At 52.6% G+C, this 18,795-nt stretch overlaps 8 protein-coding genes across 8 annotated transcripts; 3 read left to right on the top strand and 5 right to left on the bottom strand.

The window, feature by feature from the left end:
- The first annotated feature begins 779 nt into the window (after positions 1–779).
- Positions 780–3,086, top strand: BO85DRAFT_453008 (sugar porter family MFS transporter). Its single transcript, XM_025660968.1, has 8 exons — positions 780–858; positions 909–960; positions 1,013–1,268; positions 1,315–1,563; positions 1,615–1,856; positions 1,912–2,299; positions 2,355–2,485; positions 2,536–3,086. Exons 1-8 carry the CDS (start codon positions 790–792, stop codon positions 2,739–2,741), a joined length of 1,593 nt encoding a protein of 530 aa, XP_025511394.1. The 5' UTR covers positions 780–789; the 3' UTR covers positions 2,742–3,086.
- Positions 3,087–3,601: 515 nt separating this feature from the next.
- On the top strand, positions 3,602–4,978 carry BO85DRAFT_429161 (pectinesterase precursor; the record flags this gene model as incomplete). The annotated part of the gene is made up of 5 exons (XM_025658237.1): positions 3,602–3,763; positions 3,832–3,939; positions 4,006–4,397; positions 4,452–4,516; positions 4,572–4,978. 5 exons carry the CDS (start codon positions 3,602–3,604, stop codon positions 4,976–4,978), a joined length of 1,134 nt encoding a protein of 377 aa, XP_025511393.1.
- A 253-nt stretch (positions 4,979–5,231) lies between these two features.
- BO85DRAFT_491987 (amino acid transporter) lies at positions 5,232–6,924 on the bottom strand (the record flags this gene model as incomplete). The annotated part of the gene is made up of 5 exons (XM_025663751.1): positions 5,232–6,055; positions 6,115–6,357; positions 6,450–6,565; positions 6,630–6,738; positions 6,807–6,924. The coding sequence occupies 5 exons, from the start codon at positions 6,922–6,924 to the stop codon at positions 5,232–5,234; spliced, it is 1,410 nt and encodes a 469-aa protein (XP_025511392.1).
- A 1,454-nt stretch (positions 6,925–8,378) lies between these two features.
- Positions 8,379–9,974, bottom strand: BO85DRAFT_462872 (metabolite transport protein; the record flags this gene model as incomplete). The annotated part of the gene is made up of 3 exons (XM_025661875.1): positions 8,379–9,302; positions 9,403–9,774; positions 9,849–9,974. 3 exons carry the CDS (start codon positions 9,972–9,974, stop codon positions 8,379–8,381), a joined length of 1,422 nt encoding a protein of 473 aa, XP_025511391.1.
- Positions 9,975–10,732: 758 nt separating this feature from the next.
- On the bottom strand, positions 10,733–12,036 carry BO85DRAFT_153300 (seipin co-factor family protein). The gene has a single exon (XM_025654160.1). It carries the CDS (start codon positions 11,780–11,782, stop codon positions 11,102–11,104), a length of 681 nt encoding a protein of 226 aa, XP_025511390.1. The 5' UTR covers positions 11,783–12,036; the 3' UTR covers positions 10,733–11,101.
- Positions 12,037–12,290: 254 nt separating this feature from the next.
- Positions 12,291–14,050, bottom strand: BO85DRAFT_491984 (aminotriazole resistance protein; the record flags this gene model as incomplete). The annotated part of the gene is made up of 3 exons (XM_025663750.1): positions 12,291–13,155; positions 13,225–13,734; positions 13,806–14,050. 3 exons carry the CDS (start codon positions 14,048–14,050, stop codon positions 12,291–12,293), a joined length of 1,620 nt encoding a protein of 539 aa, XP_025511389.1.
- A 1,439-nt stretch (positions 14,051–15,489) lies between these two features.
- Positions 15,490–16,391, bottom strand: BO85DRAFT_523484 (WW domain-containing protein). Its single transcript, XM_025665355.1, has 2 exons — positions 16,237–16,391; positions 15,490–16,161 (listed from the first exon to the last, which is right to left on the bottom strand). The coding sequence occupies exons 1-2, from the start codon at positions 16,302–16,304 to the stop codon at positions 15,621–15,623; spliced, it is 609 nt and encodes a 202-aa protein (XP_025511388.1). The 5' UTR covers positions 16,305–16,391; the 3' UTR covers positions 15,490–15,620.
- Positions 16,392–17,278: 887 nt separating this feature from the next.
- Positions 17,279–17,995, top strand: BO85DRAFT_442172 (uncharacterized protein; the record flags this gene model as incomplete). The annotated part of the gene is made up of 4 exons (XM_025658828.1): positions 17,279–17,301; positions 17,353–17,706; positions 17,808–17,842; positions 17,874–17,995. The coding sequence occupies 4 exons, from the start codon at positions 17,279–17,281 to the stop codon at positions 17,993–17,995; spliced, it is 534 nt and encodes a 177-aa protein (XP_025511387.1).
- Positions 17,996–18,795: the final 800 nt, after the last annotated feature.

Genomic DNA, 18,795 nt, shown 5'->3' with positions numbered 1-18,795 from the left:
TGAGTTCATTCTCGGCGATATAGGGTTATAGCTATGAAGATCGGGCGCAATAATCACGTATATGAGTCTCTCCGGTGTATCAGAGTCTCCTACAGGGAGTGCAAAAAGAGGTAATGGATCCGGCGTTAATAGCATCTGATGTCGTAGAGGAGATCTGGCAGCGCCCGTTGACGAATGCACGGGATAGCAACGATTCAGCGTTGCCGAAAGGAATCCGCCGACCAATGCGACAAAGCCATCAGGATCTTCTAAACTTAGAAGACTGGACGGATGGGGAGAAGCAAGCTGACAGGCTGAATAGGAAAAAAGATCGACGCATTTTCTCCGAGATCTTATCTTCCCCGCATTTCTCTCATGCCCCCCGGATTTTCATCTGCATCCATTCCCACTCCCTTTTTGCCCGATCTTCCTTTCCACGGAGATCGACCAGCGTGGGGGATAAAGCTTTACCTCGACATCCTCGGCTATTAACAGGAGGATGTGTATGAATATCAACCAGTATCATGACTCCATCTCCGGCCGGACTAAGAAGCCTCTGACTGCTCTCCCCAACAGCTAGTCGGATGTAACGTAACCATCGAGTTGCCACCCTCGTCATCTATTTCCAAGCCCTAGGGCAAGTGCATGCACCAAATGCAGCCTTGTTGAATGAAGCATCAACCCCCACGATGGTACCCCACCCCCGCGCTGTTGACTTGGGGTAAGGCGTCTGCCTCTTATAAGAGCATGCGCCCCCCCCCCCCCCCCACCCTGATTCAGTCTGGCCCACATATCTATACTGAGCGCACAATGACTGACTCAATTGCAAGGAAGCCCTACTTTGGGCTTGTCGGAGGATGGCTCACATTTTGGATTACGGTACAAGATCAGCGTATGCAAAGAGCTAGTGCCCAGTACTGACTGTCTAGGTTGCTTGTGCTACGGATATGACCCTGTTCGGGTATGACCAAGGGGTCTTTAGTACGTCTTCCCGGCAATGACTTCCCAGATCTCATAATCTGATGCGTGGCAGGTGGCGTGGTTGTTACCCAGAACTTTCTCGAGGTCCACGATTTGGTCGGACCGTCGAAGACTTCCACTCTGTCGACCGTCACAGCCATCTACGACGTCGGCTGCTTTCTCGGGGCCCTCTGCGCCTTTGCCATCTCGGAACAACTCGGTCGGAAAAAGTCGATCTTGATCGGAATAGCCATTATGGCAGTGGGCACCATTCTGCAGGCGAGCTCGTATCATCTCGCTCAGATGTTTGTTGGCCGAATCATCCTAGGGTCAGAGATAACATACATGTGGTATGGCGTTCGCTGACAGCTGCAGAATTGGAAACGGCATCAACACCTCCACAGCACCCATTTGGCAGACCGAGACTGCTCAGGTCTCCTGGCGAGGCCGACTGGTCATCCTGGAGATGGCCTTGAATGTTGGAGGCTTCATGCTCGTCAACTGGATCAACTACGGGCTTTCCTTCCACGGCGGAGCTCTGGCCTGGAGACTTCCGATTGCCCTTCAGTTTTTCTTCATCTTCGTCCTCGCTGCCACGGTTCCCTGGCTGCCCGAGTCCCCCCGGTATGTGCGCACCACAGAGACCCTTTCATGTTAGTCCACTGACTCAACCAGATGGTTGCTATGCCACGGTCGCACAGACGAAGCTTTACACGTCATTTCGAGCATCGAGGATAAGCCGAAAGATGATCCCTATGTGGCAACGCAGCATCGCGAGATCGTCTATAGTATTCGGTATGAGCGAGAAAATGCCGTACCCTGGCGGGATCTGTTGACTGGCCGGTCTACCAACGACACCAAAACCTTGCGACGGTTGCTGCTGGGGGCCGGCTCACAGGCGCTGCAGCAGTTTCAGGGTATGATAGTTGGTATGATACAATGTCTTCGAGTTGTTGACCTAACTGCACCTAGGGATCAACATCATGTCGTACTATCTGCCTCTGGTGCTTATCAACTCGGTCGGACTTTCCAACAGCATGTCGCGACTGCTCAGTGCATGCAATGCGACGGTGTATTTCGTGTTTGCCAGCGTGGCTGTCACGATGGTTGAGCGGTTTGGCCGACGTGGTCTCATGTTGTTATCCACCTTCGGGCAGTTCGTCTGCTTCTTGGTGATCACTATTCTGCTCCGCTTTGCCGAGATAGACACACGATACGCGACTGCTTCGGTCGCGTTTTTCTTCCTCTATTATATCGCGTTCGGCATTGGAATGTTGGGGGTGCCCTGGCTGTATCCGACCGAGATTAACTCGCTGCCCATGCGGACGAAGGGTGCAGCCGTGTCGACAGCGACAAACTGGTAGGTGCAGCTTGCAGTTGGTGCGGATTATTTACAGCGGCTGAGCATGCGATAGGATCACCAATTTTGCCATTGTTGAAATCACACCAATTGGCATCCAGCAGATTGGCTGGCGGTTCTGGATCGTCTGGACAGTCACCAACGCGGCCTCTCTGCCCATCTTCTACTTCTTCTACCCCGAGACTGGTGAGTCGATCATATCTCCATCTCAATCACCCTTCACTGACTCGGTGTAGCGAATCGGACCCTGGAAGATCTGGACGACTATTATCGCTCGAACCCACCGTTGGTGGTTACGCGGGATCCAGACGCAGTGTCCACGCAGCGTCCCTGGCGATACCGGCAGCGCGAGGAGGCAGAGTACGAGCGACAGAAGAATGCCCAAGCAGGTCTAGATGCGTCAAAGGACAGCAGCGCGGCTTCGGTGAGCCACGTGGAGTGAGCCACCCTGTTTGGATGACTGGGAGGGAGACAGAAGGGATGGAAGAAGGGATCGTCGACGCGAAGAATGGGGACGGAGATTATCGATAAATATTTGGCGCGAGATGGTGCTCGATCAGTAGGGGTTTCCGCATGACAATAGAGTAATCACTGTTGATATATTAATCGCCGTCATACTGTGGGTCTCCCTTTCTATTTCTGTATCCAAAAAGGGCGCCGGTTGTCAATAGCTTCATCGGGATCTGTGCTCTCTCCCTGTGCACGCTCTGACGAACTGTTGGACGGGAGACCGAAGAGACGAGGCCTCCACGTGGTGTTTATTATAGTAATCAAGATCTTCCTTCCATCAACTCCTGATGATAGAATATACACTAAATTTTCCTGTTCCTCCGGATGAACCGGAGTGCCGGGCTTGGGGTTGGCGGCGAGTGTTTGGTAGCGAGGGCCGCTAGCATCGATCTCGCCCGCATTGGCATTACCATCCTCCCATCGCATTGGTTCCAGCCTCAAAACACCGAGTCAGGGCCAATCTCGCATACAAGTTTGGTGGGCCTGCCCAGAGTCATGGCCTTCCTAACCCGTGCAGCTGAGGCGTGACCGAGAGTCAGGAACGGTGCCCCTAGGCGCAAACAGCTCCACAGGTTCGCTACGACTCTTCAACCATCATGGCTTTCCTTGTGCACATCAACAGCCGGACCCGCGTGGCTGAAACAGCAGCTTTTTCCAGCTTCTATCCAGTCGGGCCCACGAGCCAAATGCCCACCGCAATGAAAAGTCGCGACATTCCCAGAGTGCACCGCAACACTTTGACTCCTTTTCCGTCCCAGAGTTGCATCCACCAAACATCTCGTGTGGTTCAGGATGAGTGAGTCGCTGCCCTTGGTGGGCCGCAGCCTCGCCATCTTCGTCGTTGCGGCGGTGATGATGGGGATAGGCACAATTGCAGTGGCTTTGCGCACGTTTGTCCGTGTGCACTTGGTGCGGGCATTCGGATGGGATGACGCGCTGATGATTGTTGCTTTGGTACGGTCGCCTTGACAGGTGTTATGTATGATGCTGGAGGAACCGAAAGATAACTAACTTTCCGGCAGGTGCTCTTCATCTTCCTTAACGTCTGCTGCATGATTGGGGCAAAAACCGGAGTGGGTCACAAGATGCTGGACTTTACCAGTGTTAAGACAATAGAGAAAGCCATGCTGGTAAGAGGCATCCGTCCCCTTCACTTGTCTGTATGTAACCTCTAATGCTAAGATGGAGAACTGTAGTGGTGGTGGCTGGGTCAAATGTTATATCTCTGGGCCTCTGCTGTCGCCAAAGTGTCCATCGCGCTCGCTTTGCTGCGATTGACTGTACGCCAAGCGCATCGCATCATTCTGTGGACCATCATCGGAGCTGTCACAGCCATCGGCTTGATGTTCTGGTTGGTCTTGCTCTTCGACTGCCACCCTGTCTCGTACTTCTGGTTGCGTCTAGAGCCCACTCATTCGGGAACCTGCCTGTCGATCGGGACTCTGCTGGCTATTGCCTACTTGTACAGCGCCATCACCATCTTCTGCGACCTCACTTTGGGCATTTTGCCCGTGTTTTTGATCTGGCGACTGCAGATGAACGGTCGCACCAAGGTCGCACTGGGTGTGATTCTCAGCCTCGGAGCCATGTATGTGTCTGTTCGTTGAGATGCTCTAGTCGTGATCTCCTAACCCAATTCCAGTGCGAGTGTTGCTGTCATCATTCGGCTTCCCTTTCTTCATCACTATGGCGACACCGATTTCCTCTGTAAGTGACCGCTCCACGCCGCCTGGCATAATGCATATTTTCTGACGCGACACAGATTCCACATACCAAATCGCTATTTGGTCCATCATTGAGACCGGACTTGGCATTACGGCTGGCAGCCTCGTCACTTTACGCGCTCTATGCCGCTGGTTCCTCGAGAACACCAGCACCCAAGGTCGTCGGGTTCCGGGGAAACAGGCCAGCGATGGCCCCTACGCACTATCCAGCTGGACGGGAGAGGCCTCGAAGAAGAGCATGCGCGATCCCCGATATTGGCGTCCTGACCTTGTTCCCGGTCAGATGGATCATCTGACCGTCACCACGGTTTCCTCACCGATGGCTGGGAGCCCACGGAGTGATGCCAATAGCAGCCAGGAGATACTGAACCCGGAGGGAGAAGCCTGGTATCATGGAAACCAGGTCAGCATTCACCAGACGTTTAAGCTATCTGCGGGAGAGTAATTTGATCGGGTATCGGTTTGCATCATTTGTTTCAATACACCTCCCCGATTTAATATAATATCTTCTATATCGTGTTAGACGCCCGGCTCCGTTGCGCTGACGGAAGGAACAGCCCCTCAGGCTAATATTGGGGAAGCAATATCTATTAATCTCGATAATCGTGAGAGAGTCATGATCATAACAACCTTAGCGCAGCATGCTAACGCATCGAGCGATCAATACAAGGAGTAAGAAAGAAGAATCACAGCGCCCATCAGATCCCCAAACTGGCACAACTGAACGCCGGGGAAACCGATCCCGAGTAATCCGTGATGATGGCCTCTACCGCCGCATACAATCCCGGTCCTAGAAGAAACAAGCCACAAGCCATGACGAACGCATGCAGCAGGGTCATCGCTGTGCGCCCGAGTCCCACAAAAAGCTTCCCCCGGTAGAGATGCCAGTAGGCCACCGCGAAGAAGATGAAGCCGAAAAAGGAGTCAAAGGCGGCACCCAGCAACGAGAGAAAGTCGCCCATGCTGGGGACGACCTCGGAGAAGATGAATCCCACCACCCAGATGCCAATCATGACCAAGGCCCAGACGCCCCAGCCCACGACAGTGTTGCTGTGCGCGTGTCTGGAGGTGCCCAACAGATGGGAATAGATAAATTTGGCGGTGACGTTGGCGTAGATGGCGCCGATGATCAGCGTGGGCACGATGACAAAACCAAACGAGGCCTTCCTGTACACGGCGAGGCCCAGACTGCCAAAGGCGGGTGCAGTGGCGTATTGGCCCAGATAGCGAAAGCCGATGGCGGGCGGCACGATGAAGAGGATGGTGGAAATGGTAGCCAGGACCGCCAGTGACTTGGGGAAGTCCTCCGGATGCTCCATCTCGGCGATGAAGGTGGGGAAGAGAATCTGGGGCACCCAGAGGAAAGTGATGTTCAAGACGGCATTCATGCAATCCACCCAGCTGGTGCCAGGCAAGGGGAATGCGTACGTGCGCACAGGTCCATCGGTCGGATAATCCAGGGGTGCCTTCTCAATGCCCGCGAAAATAAGGAACAACAGGATGGCAATGGCCATGCAGGCCGCTGACATTGTTAGCGAAATACAGGGCGCAGACATTGCAGTGGAGTGGATTATAACTTACCCGAGAACATGGACATGAAGGAAACATGACGCAGGGTTCGCGGAGCGGACAGGACGATGCCCATGACCATCACGATCGCGGAGAAGGTCACGGTACACAGAGAGTGATCAGACAAAGTATCCAGCACCTTGGCTCCAGTCAGGATATGGAAACCAATCAGCAGGATGTTGTTAGCCAGCAGCATGAAGCCGGAAAAGATGTATGCCGTTTGGCTTTTGCCGAAGACATAGTAGCCAAAGTCACCTGTTCCGGGGGAAGACAAACTCGAGTCAGCCTTAATAATCCATCACAGGGGGACAGGAGAGAGATGAAGAGAGAGAGCGCAGAGTTCCTACAAATGTTCTTGATTTGCGGGTGCTTCATGATGTACTTGTGCATGGTGAGGGAAGTGACCCAGAAGAGAGCGCCGGACACAACCATGGTAATGATGCCGGGTACCCATCCCAGTACGCTGAGGGGACCCAATGATGATGGTCAGTTCGCGGGCCAATAGATGAAAATCTCTGTTGACTTACGAGAGTGACCAGGATTGAGCCATGATAGCCAGACAAACTTGGTCTCCGGCAAGCAACCAGGCGGCCTTTTGCCAGGACATGGTTCGGAGTTGAATCTCATGTTGATGGTCTATATCCCGCCATCCCAGCGAGTTAGTTTCGGCCTTCCCAAAGATGTCGAATTGAGTTGCAGCTTACCTTCGGTCACCAACGCGTTCCAGATCTCGGTGGAAGTGGACTCATCGGATGTCAGCTCGGCCACATCAGTGGGCGCCTGTTCCAGCTTCTCCTGGCGATACATCGGAGGAGCCGTCATGGTTGCAGGGTGAGAACTGCTGGAAACCAGCTAGCAGATTCTAGTGGGAAGTTGACTCGATCGGAATGCAAGGATCGACGAGCCCTGCAGCAGAAGAAGAAGTATTTAATTTATCAGGTAAACAAAGGGTCAAGAGAGAGTGAGAGAGACAAGAGAGAAGAATCTGGTAAGGATGGTTTGAGGATATCGAAGGTTTGATTGGCAGGCGAGGCGGAAGTGGATATGGCGTGATAAGCCCCAAAATGGCGAGGGAGAACCTTTTCATTGCTTTGATTGCTGGCTGGATCGTATAGCTATCGCGTTAGTTTATCTAGTTTATCTACAATGTATTCTGTCTGGATTATCGTCTCCCCGCGTGGGTCGTGTGTCAACCCGTCTTGACCTATCCTGTTCGCTACTAAACTATTTCGATCGTCCCGGTCGCATGTCACCATCATGGCGGCTGCGGGCTGGAATGGCGTGAATTGCATCCATCGGGTTCTTCAGAGAACTCCCCACTCTCAGCAGAACATTTATTGGGTCTTCTGGAATGAACTTGTTTTGTCATAATGTTCTCTCGATTGCACGCACCATTTTCGGAAAGGCTCGGAGTGACTGAGATGGCAGTGACCAATAAGTGTCGGCAGTCTCCTTGGTCACATCTCACCATGACCAATACTTCACACTCTGCTCATTCGTGAAGAAAGTAACCGACGGTCCGACCGGTGAATTATCGCCGGAACTCAATCGAAGAAATGCGGCACGTGGTTAGATAAAATATGGTACTGCACGCAGTCGCTGAATAGTGGCACCCAATCCCATCTTCGGCTTGTAGCTTAGCTGAATATCTGATTGCTCCTTAGCTGCACAGTGGCGATCAGGCACCTCCGAGGTTATATCGAATCATAAATGACAGAATCTCATTGTGTCGCATGCGAAACGTGTTACCGGCACTACGTCACAAATCCCTCTCACAATGCGTTGTACCGGTAGCGCAAAGTTGAAGGAGGAGGAAAAGAGCTGGTGAGATCGCACAGGGACCAGCTTAATCCTAGCCAATTCCCTCAGTCATGTTGCGCGGCCATCTTCTACTGCTGACAATCAACTGGGCTGGGGTGTTACATGCCCTACCTAGCCTGCAAATCCGAAGGACCATCAACAAGCGCCGTCAGTTGACCTCCGATGATACCTTTCACCCTACCGAAAATGGGCTGAGCATGTAGTGGCTACGATGGATATGGGCATGGAAAGGAGGCGCCCAGCAGATCTTCCTGGACGAGCGGACTCTGAGAACACAGCTATCCACCTGGGTCTGGCTGGGAGAAAGATTGGCATGGAATCACTTTCTAAAGGAACATAGGAGGTTAATCCATCCAAGCTAGGATAGGTGAAGTCCATAGCGCTGTCATGATCGTTGTCATTTCACATTTCAGATATAAATGCTGTCTATACAGACATATACTAGCAAGTATAGATTAGTATTTCTTCTCCATCACGAACCCATGCCCAGCCAGATACTCTTCCAGCTCGCGATCCTCCTTCTCCAGATCCAACTTCCCGCTTTCTGGCAGAAACCAGTACACAATCATGCCCAGAATCGCCACGCCACCGAGAAGGTAAAATGTGGCGCTATCTCCCGCGGCATCCTGCAAGGGGGTAAAGCACTGCGTGCCCACCGCCGCTCCCGTGCGACCGAAAGCCGTAGCCACACTGTATCCCATGCCGCGCATGGCGGTGGGGAAGGATTCGGTGGAGATGAGGCCGATCGTAGCGCCCGGCCCCATGTGTCCAAAAGCTTGCAGCAGTCCGTAGAGCACCACAAAGGCCGCAATATGCTGAGAGAGCTTAGCGTAGGTGCCACCGATGATGAAGCCCAGGACCACGTAGCCCGCGAATCCGGCCATTCCGGTGTACCGGCGTCCGATCGAATTGGTCAGCCAGGCGCCGACAATGACGCCGGGGACGGGCAGCGCAGCCAGGATGACTTGCCAGATGGCGGTGGTCTGGATGTTGCCATCCTTGACGAGCGAGGAGATGATGGTGCTCGACATGATGCTGTTGGGGAAGTTGATAAAGTCGTAGAGGAAGAAGGCCAGCGAGGTGGTGAAGAGGCGCTTCCAGTAGCGGCGCACCAGTACCCAGTAGAATCGGGCGGGCTTCCGCTGGCGCTTGAAGTTGGAATGGTGGTACAAGGTCGAGTCGGTCATGAAAGATCGCAAGACCATGATGATGGCGGGCAAGATGGTGGCAATGCTGTAGATGGCATGAAAGGTGACGGGCAGGTTGTTGTCGGTGGCCTTGAGGCAGATCAGGTAGATGATCATCAAAATGGGAGAGGCGGTGGTGGCCATCAGCGTGGTGAAGGAGACGAAGACGGGGCCTCGGTAGCGGCGCTTGAACTGCATACAAACATTGTGTTTAGCTGCACAATCTTGAAGTTCTTCATCACGATCTACTTCCTAGTGCGCTGGTAGGGGGAGAAAGGGATGGAAAACATACATCGTCAGATTCTTCCAGACCGGCCGCAGCACTGGGAGGGTATTCCCCACCCACTCCAAATCCACAGATGCCCCGGACAATAACAAAGTACCAAAGCATGTTGTGGGAAGGGTGCACCTGCAGGGCCAGGGTGGCCATCAGCGTGGAGATGGTGACCAGGCCCGAGGTGAAGAGGAGACCGGTGCGTCGGGAGGCCATGTCGGAGACGTATCCCAGCACAACCACTCCCAGGATAGCACCGATGAGTAGGGAATTGCTGATGCGGGTCTGCATCTCCGATGGGTAGCCGGATTTGCCCAGCAGCTTCTTGAAGATGACATTAGTGGGGTTGGCCAATTGGTTTTGAAAGCCATCGCTGAAATTGGCGATATACTGTCAGAGAAACTGGTTAGCGACGCGTTCTCCGAAAAAGAGAGGAAAATGAAAGTTCAGCGGCTTTGACTCACGCAGCTCAGGATGGTCAAATTGCTCTGCCACCGCGTGGGACGGTAGGCTGCCGGCGAACCATTTTCCACCTCCTGGTCGGCCACCACCGTTTCTGCCGCCCTCTTGTCGGACGTGCTTTCGCGCATCGAGGGTATTCTTGCAGATTGACTTTGCGGAGGGATCAAATCGGTGTTCCTGGAGGGTAGGGACAGGGCAGAAATTTAAGTTGAGGGGAAGCTTTGGCGGGAGCCCTACAACAGGCCCCGGCACCGGCCGCGAAACCGATTATCATCAGATAAAAAAGATAGTAGAGCAGACCCAGTTCCGATAATGTCCGATGCTCTGGTTGGCCGAGTAGATGGAGTTAAGCATTCTTCTCTGCTCAGGCCATTCAATCAATCTCCGCGGGGAGGAGAAGGAGAAGAATGGTTGATTACTGGCCAATGACTAACCAACCATGGTCGATCCCCGAGCCAAGATGGAGGAGAGGAGAGGACGATCCCCACTTACTTCTTTTCCCATTGCTCCTTTCCCCAAAATGCTGGTATCATATCACCGGTATGTCCATCACCGCTTGCAACACCTAATTCCAACACTTACGATGAAGAAGAACCAACGTAGAGGCTGTAAAGAAGACGAGGGGGCCGTGAAAGAAGCAGGAAAAAAAAAATCTTGTTGGACCCTGTTGGATGACCCACTTGCCGTGCGTCGGTACGTAAGGTGCACAGCTAGTATCCAGTGAATATCAAGAGAGGGCTGAACTACTTTGTAGTGTGGAAGTTAGTGTGTGAAAGGATAGAAGAAAAAGAAAACAAAAGAGGGGGCGTGCTGGGCCTTGCCGGTGAGCCATAATTCCAGACTCTTGTCACCTCAGGCTAGAAAATAAGAAAGAATATAAATTTGACCGCAGTAGCCGAGATTGTGTGTGTCAGCGGAATTGCTTCGGAGATTCTGAGCTAGACAGGAACAACTCATTACTAACATCCATTATAAAACCTCGATAGTAGTACTGCTCACTTACTTAGTACTAGTCAAGGACTCAAATGTTTATTTACTACAATCATATCGCATATACTACCAACTATTTGATGCAGTCAACGGCTACGAATGTACACTTCAAGGACATGCCGAACGAGCTACTGCTTCAAAATATATATACAATCTGAATAGTGAAGTAACCGACTATAGATACAAGAAGAACTGACAAATTCGAGCATTAAGATTATCATGAATCATCAAACGGAATGAAAGAGTATTCAGCATCATTATCACCTTACTGTGCTTTCTTCTCCTGGGTTCCATCCTGTCCTTCTGCCGATTCCTGATCCTGACCCTCCGGCGATGGCATACGCGACAGCCAGAACCGAGAGATCAACCCGCCCAGGTATTTCTCATCGATCCACTTGACGAGGCCATACAGCAACCAACCCCAACCCCACAGCGACACGCCCATCATACTGGCCACCAGGAGCACCGGCCCCAGGATGAGAACTGACAGTATCGCCCAGAGAAGAATGGCGACCGCAGCGAAGACAAAGACCCCCGCGAGAAAGACGAGTAAGGGCACACCACAGCAGATGGCCTGGCAGATGAGAAAGGTGGTGCTGGCGGGACGGCGCGCGGCCTCATCGTACAGCCAGGCCTGGCGTGGTGCTGGTAGGATCCAGGAAAGCAGTCCGGCGAGATAAGCCTCGAAGCGATCGAGTAGACGGGGGAGGGACTGGCGACACCACTGCTGGAGAGGCGCCAGCACGGGTCCGTTGTTGGTGTCGTCGCGCTGCGCATCATGGATGTGATCCGAATCGCCAGGAAATTCACCGGGGAGGACTGAGTCGGACAACTGAGTGGCGGTTTGCGTGGTGGTATCCTGGGTTTGCTGGACGGTGGATTTGAGGTCGTTGGTCAACTTGGGCGGACGGCCAGCCAGGTTGCCGGTCGCGGAGCTGAGAGACATGGCGGAGATGTTGGAGATGGCGAAACGAGAGCCAGCAGGTCAGGGAGATGGGAAGTTAAGATGGAATAAATGGAATGAAATGGCCAAGACAACTCGAAAGAGGAAGCAAGAGATTGCGTAAGGGGGATTTCGAGGACAGACAGATAGCACATTTGGGAGGGGAGGAAGAGTAGGGAAGCAATGACGTATAGGGCGGGGGGAATCCAGCGTTGCCCTGACGGATGGACTGACACAACCAACTGACAATCGTCGCTGTAGAACTCTAACTTCTCTCCATTTGGTATCTGGTACCTCTTTATCTCCTGCTTCTCATCGCATAGTTTCACCCTCCATCAGGACCAGTCCCCCTTCGGCTGTGACGTCACTGCCCTCCTGCAGCACATCCTCGGGGATAGTTGGTACTTATCGGAAATCCTAGTAGGATGTTTACAACAACCATGTGGCCCATTGATCTCAATTTTCGATTTACACGGTATACAAGGCACATGAGGTACCACCCATCTTTTGCCTATACTGTCGAACCCATAGGTTCATCCTCGATCGCTTCCTGCTTGGTCCTGCGTCGTCCACACCAACTGCTTCGCTTCCCCACCGCCGCCCGCGCCTTGTCATTCCCGCCATGTCCCTGTCTTCCGATCCGTAAAAAGGCACACAAGGGAATACTGATGGCCGATATTCCAGCACAGTAGAGCAAGGTGGCACTGTACGGGGCGATTGCATCCCCGGCAAAGTACCCATGGCTGGTGGGCCCGCCCGCCTCGACGGCATCGAAGATGGCCGTGCTGATGCCCATCCCGATCGTCACGCACAGCTTGGTCACGGTCTGCAAGATGCCGCCGGCAATGCTCTGCTGGTCGTCTGGCAGCGCGCTCATTACATACATGTTTGCGACGCAGAACTGAAAATCCGCCCCCACCACCGCCAGCAGCAACCCGGGGAAGATAAATGCCCAGTAGCTGCTGCTCGAGTGCTGCAGTCCCATGAGCAGAAAGGCTCCCGTGTACGCCGTGGCCCCGATCGTCATGAGCAACGTGTTGGACACCCGATGCATGATGAGCCCCGCCACAATGTTGACCAGGATGCCGCCGATCGCCATGGGGAGCAGGTGTACGGCCACCATAAGGGCGGAGTAGTGCCGGAGTTCCTGCAAAAACAACGAGATCCAGAAGGTCATGATTGGAAAGGCGAGAAAGCCCAGCAGCAGAATCGTGATGACCAAGGAGAAGTCCCGGTCGCGCCAGATGAACATGGGCACCAGGGGGTATTCATACCATCGCTCCCAGAATACGAAGCCGATTATAAACAGCGCGCCCAGGATGAGCAGTACGAGCACGTATGGTGTCTTCCACCCCGAAGGAGCATCCGAGCCAAGACTATAACCGATCTCACTGTCAGTCGTGAAAGATGAGGGAGGTTATGATGAGGAGATTCAGGCAACGCACCTCAAGGCGCCCGAAAACATGCCAATTCCGGCGATCGTCAAAATGGTCCCGACAACGTCGAATTTCTTCAGAGCGAGGAGGGACAGAGGCTCCTTGGCCCCATGGTCCGTCGGGACCACCCAGATCGCGACCGCCACCACCACGACGTAAATGATCGCCAACAAGAAGAAGCTCGCTCGCCAGTTAAACAGTTGGGTCGCAATACCCGAGAAGATGGTCCCAAATACGAAGCCCAAAGGATTGCCAGCGCTGAAACAGGCAAACACCCGATTCTTGCGCTTGGACGGGCGCGGGTAGAGGTTGGCCAGCATCCCCTGCGCCGGCGGGATCGAGGCAGCTGACATCAGGCCCATCACGCCGTTCAACACGTCCAGTTGCAGGGGCTTCTGGGAAAATCCGGCACCCAGAGCGAACACAGCATAGAAGATGAGGCTGCCGAGAAAGAGGGTCTTGCGGCCAAACAGGTCTGCCAGGCGGCCGAAGCAGAGAAGAAAGGAGCCACAGGCGAGCCTAGAGATTGCTCATCATTAGATACACGGACAGGCGAAGGGACATAGGGGAGGAAATGAGGGATGGCGCACGAGGAGGAACCGGCCAGCCAGGTGAGTTCAGCGGTGGTCATGTCCAGATCCGTCTGCACTTGCGAGGTGAGGACGGTGACACTGCCGGTCAGGAGCGAGGACATGGCAATGGCCATGGTGGCCACGGCGACAAAGAGGATCTCCTGGACTGTGGAAGAAAAGACCGCGGGGCGAGCCTCATCGTTGGGTGGTGGTTCGTGGAGTGCCGTGGTGGAGGATGGGTCCTTCTCCTGCGCGCTAGACATGTTGGACTCCATTGCCCCCATGTTCGCCATTGGGAGCGATGGCGCGAAGGGTTGAGGAAAGACCGTCGAAGAAGTAGTCGTCCGAGGATAGTAGCTGACGAAGGGAAGGAGAAAATTGAAGAAGGAAGGCGTAATTGGTGCCACCTTTGGTGCCACCCGAAGAACCAGTGAAGGGAAAGAAAGGTATAGCCAACAAAATAATTATTCACTAACAAAAATCCCAGTAAACTAGTTAACTCGACTAGTTCGTCGCTACTCACGCGGCTTACGAAAGACGCGGGGAATTTCCGCAGAGATCGGCAAACCCGCCAACTGGTTCAAAAGTTGCACAGCAGATCTCTGCTTGGTTGACACCGCCAGTTGAGGGAGACTGAGGTCAAGGCTGATCGGTTGTCCCAAATGGTGAGAACTTTGTAGACTTGAAGAGCATAAAATGGAATCAATGTATAATTGTAAGTCTCTTGGTCTGCTAATCCTCGAAAGATGCACCAGCACCAGCAAGCCGGGGTGTCGGTCAGATCATCGTGTATCGATCGGGGCCAGACAAGCCAAGGAGGGCCGGAAACCGAGACCCGTAAATGCCAGTCAAGGTGCAGGTCATGTCCGGGAATACCAGCAATCACAATACGAGGATCACTTACAACTGACTGGTCTGCCACTGGGGATACCCAGGCGTCGAAGAGGTAAACTGAGTGGTTGTAGTTGTGTTCCGATTCTTGCCACCCTAAGTCTACTAAGTACTAAACAGTGATGGTTGGTGGTAATCCTCCGCTCACTGGCTGTCTTTTCCGACCGGAGTCCAACTTGTTCAACTATGAGATAACTCGCTGAGACCTTCTGCAGGAAATAAGGATGGTCAACCTACCATCAATTCAAAAATGCGTCACCAAGGACCATGAAGAATCGGTGCTTACAACCTTTGTCCTAACATGATAGACATGTCGGGTGGGGTCTTTCGGTCCAGCTGGCATCCAGCGGACTTGAACAGTGATATTTTGCGTCGTGTGGGGTGTGGGGACCTTTCTATTCCTATCGAAATTAATATTGAGAGATTCAAAGTTATTTAAAGTTCCATTCACAGGTGGACCCGGGCACCGTCTTCCAGGCGTCCCTTGGATCGGGGTTTAGCCCACTGCGGGGAGCATACCCTTCCCCTCCCCTGTTAATTAGTAAACACGGACAATCCATGGCAATAATACCCAGAGGAGAAGTGGATTTTGCCCCGCTCTCCCGACATGTCAAATGGGATGATATTTGCTGGGTATGACAGCATCTTGGCTGCCACTGCCTGCGGTGACTATCTAATGGGGTTCTAGATTACGCTATCAACCCACCGAGGGAGGAGAGAGAAATATGAAGCGACAACCGATGATATCTTCCACCCCTGAACGCAGTCTACGAATGCACATATTTCCCCATCTTAAACCGATCTAAGCTCAGTATTTATTGATATAGTGGCCGAAGGAGTCTGTATTGAAGTCTATTGGGTATCGAGTTGGCACAAACATCTCTCCTACATGACATCATGTCGTCGTCGTCGTCGTCGTCGCAAAATAACCACAATCAAGCACTAGAAGGGACCAAAACCTCCCCCAAAGTCGCCAAAGTCCGGTCCTGGCGGTGGTGGACCATCAAAATCATGCTCCAACGCCTCGATGCCTTCTCCGAGCAGGAATCCTCCCAGCAATCCTCCGCCCACTCCTAGGGCAGCGGCCCCCATCTTGCCCATGCCTTTATTCTGCTTCTGATTGCGCGGGGGTTGGGCTTGCTCTGGGCCGTTCTGGTAGGCATTGGGATACTGATAGGGGTAGGCAGGTTGCGGGGGATACGCAGGGTTATAGCCGTAGCCATTGTACCCGTACTGGGGCTGTGGGTAGCCATAGGGCCCTTCCCCTCGTATCGGCGCATAGTTGGACTGCGACGCAGGCCGCGGGGAGGAGTAGTAGGCATCTGGACGATCCCGAGCTCGTGGATCTGGATCTTGTCGATCACGCGTGGTGGCCTCGTAACTGGGCGGGGGACCCTTGGGAGGGGGAGCCGCGCCATCAGGCTGGGCTGGTCGATCTGGTCGTTCCCATTGCGAGCGTCCGGTGTGAAGATTGACATAGTACCTAAACAGTAACAGAGCCATTAGTACGGGAGGAGTTGAGAGAGGAAAAAGCGAAAACATTACGGTAGGTGCGTACCATTCCTGATATCGGTCATCAAATTCGGCTTTCCAGCCCTCGGGAACGATAGGGGCAGGTGGAGGCATTCTTGACACCTTATGAGTTGGAATAACTTCGGGGAATATTTTGATGAAATGAACGTAAGTACTGAAGTAAGTACTGGTCTATGTTGTGATTGAGAATAAAAGATGACAGACGGGACATACCGAGTGGATCTATATTTCCCTTTAAATAAGGCATCGGATATGGCGGGCCGAGTTGGCCGGCAAAGTATTTAGGCGCCTGCGCCACTTGACATCATCCCGAACACCGCAGAGGCTTGTCTATACCATGCCGAACAACTGCGGAACCACACTGTTGATGGTGCGGCCTTCAAACGCATCCTAGATCCATATTCAGCCGGCCGAAAGTCTTGAAGAAGGCGGTGCAGCTGGCCAACGTGGCAATGAACCCCAGGGAGCCTTCCAGTGAATGTCCGAGCCACGAGGAAACACTCCTGTCACGATAGTATTAGGCTGATCCGATTATTCCTGAGAAGTACCTCCCAGCCTTCAAATATATCCTCTGAAGAGAAATTCATAGATAGTACGTCGCTGTCGGTGTGTCGGCTGCGCAATCTACGTGATTCCCAGTAAGGTCCTCGATTGTGGCGGACTATCATCATCTTTATGCATCCGCTGGACTGTTTCACCATTACATTCTCCGAATAGATGCCAGTATCTGGCTTTGTATAGGTGATAATAGCTCGACCATGGTGTATACCTCGGAAGAGGGTTATCTAGTTGGCGATTGGTAGGCTATTGAGGCCTGACGAACGGGAGTATCCACCGGGTTCCGGCTTCTCCGTGCAAACAGGCAGTTATATTCTTCCGGCGGCGATGTTTACGGCGTACATGAATGGGTCCTGTTTCCTATAAACTGATTCCTTACTTTTTTCTCCACACTATTGTTCTCCCTCCAGTGCAAATCAGCAGCTATACACGTTTTCCGGAGCTTGGAAGCCCCTCGGAGTCTAGTATAGGTTGTCATATATCCGCGAATCAAGGAAACATGGCAGAAAATGAATGTCGATACCAGCCTCCGGTAAGATTTGAAAGCTTATGTGAGGTGAAACAGTCGACTAACACCCTCTAGCCTAGCCCTCCGCCAAATTACTACGCAGGGCCTCCTCCGCAAGTGCCCCAGCCAGCTGCGACCTATGGATATCCTCAAGGGCCGGCTTATCCACCACAAGGCCCACCACCACAGTCGATGCAATATCCAGCCCCGATGGCGGCTCAACAAGTCTCCCCAGGACGTATACAGCAGAGTAACCAAGCGTCAGGAGAAGAGGAATGTTGCACAGGCCTTCTTTCGGCCTTTGCATGTTGTTGCTGTCTCGATCTGCTGTTGTGATTGGTATGCTTCTTTCGGGAGGGAATATAGCGGGGGTTACTGTGAACAGCTCAACTTACCGAATGGGCGAATTGGTCACTTTTGTATATTACGGTCGGTGCGTATATGCCAGCAGATGAATTATATAGGATAGACAATTAATCTTATTCACGAGTATGAGTCTCTGCCCCAGCTTTGAACTGATACTTTCTCAGACCCCCGTTCGCTCTGCTGGCCAAGAAAAATCGAGGTGAGAGTAAGCTTCGACTACCCTGCCGCAGATACATTTGCACCTGATTCTACGAATATAGCAAACAACCTTGAATGGTTATATGACGTACTGCTTAACATCATCTGCCCGGGGAAGAAATCCGAATGGTCGTACGATGTACAGATCGGCTGATTTAATTGACCCTCATTTCCAGCTACTCGACGGGCCACCTTGGCTAATCTCTTGGGCATCAGCATGGCCGACGGAGTCCGGTTCTCAGACGTCTCTCCATATAAGCGGGTGGATTCAATTTGCTGACCTAGTATGCAGGTAGACCCACAAGTAATATCATTCTACCCATAGTATCTTCTTTCAGCTGGGGCACAGTTACTAGCCCGCTAAGACAATAAGCATTTATGGTTCATGATAGGGTAACCTAGGCGGGCATTTATCTACGCCATGTGCGATCTCCTCGCCAATGCTACATGGTCACTCACTAAATTCAGTTCCAAGAGACATGCGTTCGCCGAAAACTTTTCATCTACAATGTATGAAATATCACTGGCTTTTTTTCTTCTTCTTCAGAATCAAATGAAGAGTTTGCCTAGCACTTGGTCTATGCATGAGCGCGGAGCTGCCAAGGTGCATGTCTACTGGGCAGGTGTCTTCCTATCGCTGGAACCCTTGGACCCCTACATTAGCGCCAGAGCGTTTTGTGGTGAGGTAGTTTGACAAAGCGTCTTTCTTCTATGATAGGGTAGGTTTCAAAATAATATAGCCTAACAATTAGCCTGAGTTGAGAATCCCAGCATGCTCTCTACCATTGGTTGCCTTGTTCCTTGGGCCAGAAGCTAACAGGTCATCATGTGTGAGGTATTCTGTGGGGTTGCCATTTAATTTCTATCAAGCTTTATCATGTCCCGTAAGGCGATCTATAGCTAGCATGAGAAGGATATATGTTCGACCCACTTGTCCGAGGGTGATTGACTGAT

The sequence above is a fragment of the Aspergillus piperis genome, assembly GCF_003184755.1.
Source record: "Aspergillus piperis CBS 112811 unplaced genomic scaffold BO85scaffold_23, whole genome shotgun sequence".
Taxonomy (NCBI): Eukaryota; Fungi; Ascomycota; class Eurotiomycetes; order Eurotiales; family Aspergillaceae; genus Aspergillus; species Aspergillus piperis.
The sequence above is the reverse complement of the archived record's forward strand: the minus strand, read 5'-3'. Positions and strand labels throughout refer to the sequence as shown.

Excerpts from the sequence above, each read along its gene's own strand:
- BO85DRAFT_523484 (XM_025665355.1), bottom strand. The coding sequence starts at position 16,304 with ATGCCTCCACCTGCCCCTATCGTTCCCGAGGGCTGGAAAGCCGAATTT. Across the intron at positions 16,162-16,236 it reads GATGACCGATATCAGGAATG|GTACTATGTCAATCTTCACA; the intron begins GTACGCACCTAC and ends GTTACTGTTTAG.
- BO85DRAFT_453008 (XM_025660968.1), top strand. The coding sequence starts at position 790 with ATGACTGACTCAATTGCAAGGAAGCCCTACTTTGGGCTTGTCGGAGGA. Across the intron at positions 859-908 it reads GGCTCACATTTTGGATTACG|GTTGCTTGTGCTACGGATAT; the intron begins GTACAAGATCAG and ends CTGACTGTCTAG. Across the intron at positions 1,269-1,314 it reads GTTGGCCGAATCATCCTAGG|AATTGGAAACGGCATCAACA; the intron begins GTCAGAGATAAC and ends TGACAGCTGCAG.
- BO85DRAFT_153300 (XM_025654160.1), bottom strand. The coding sequence starts at position 11,782 with ATGTCTCTCAGCTCCGCGACCGGCAACCTGGCTGGCCGTCCGCCCAAG.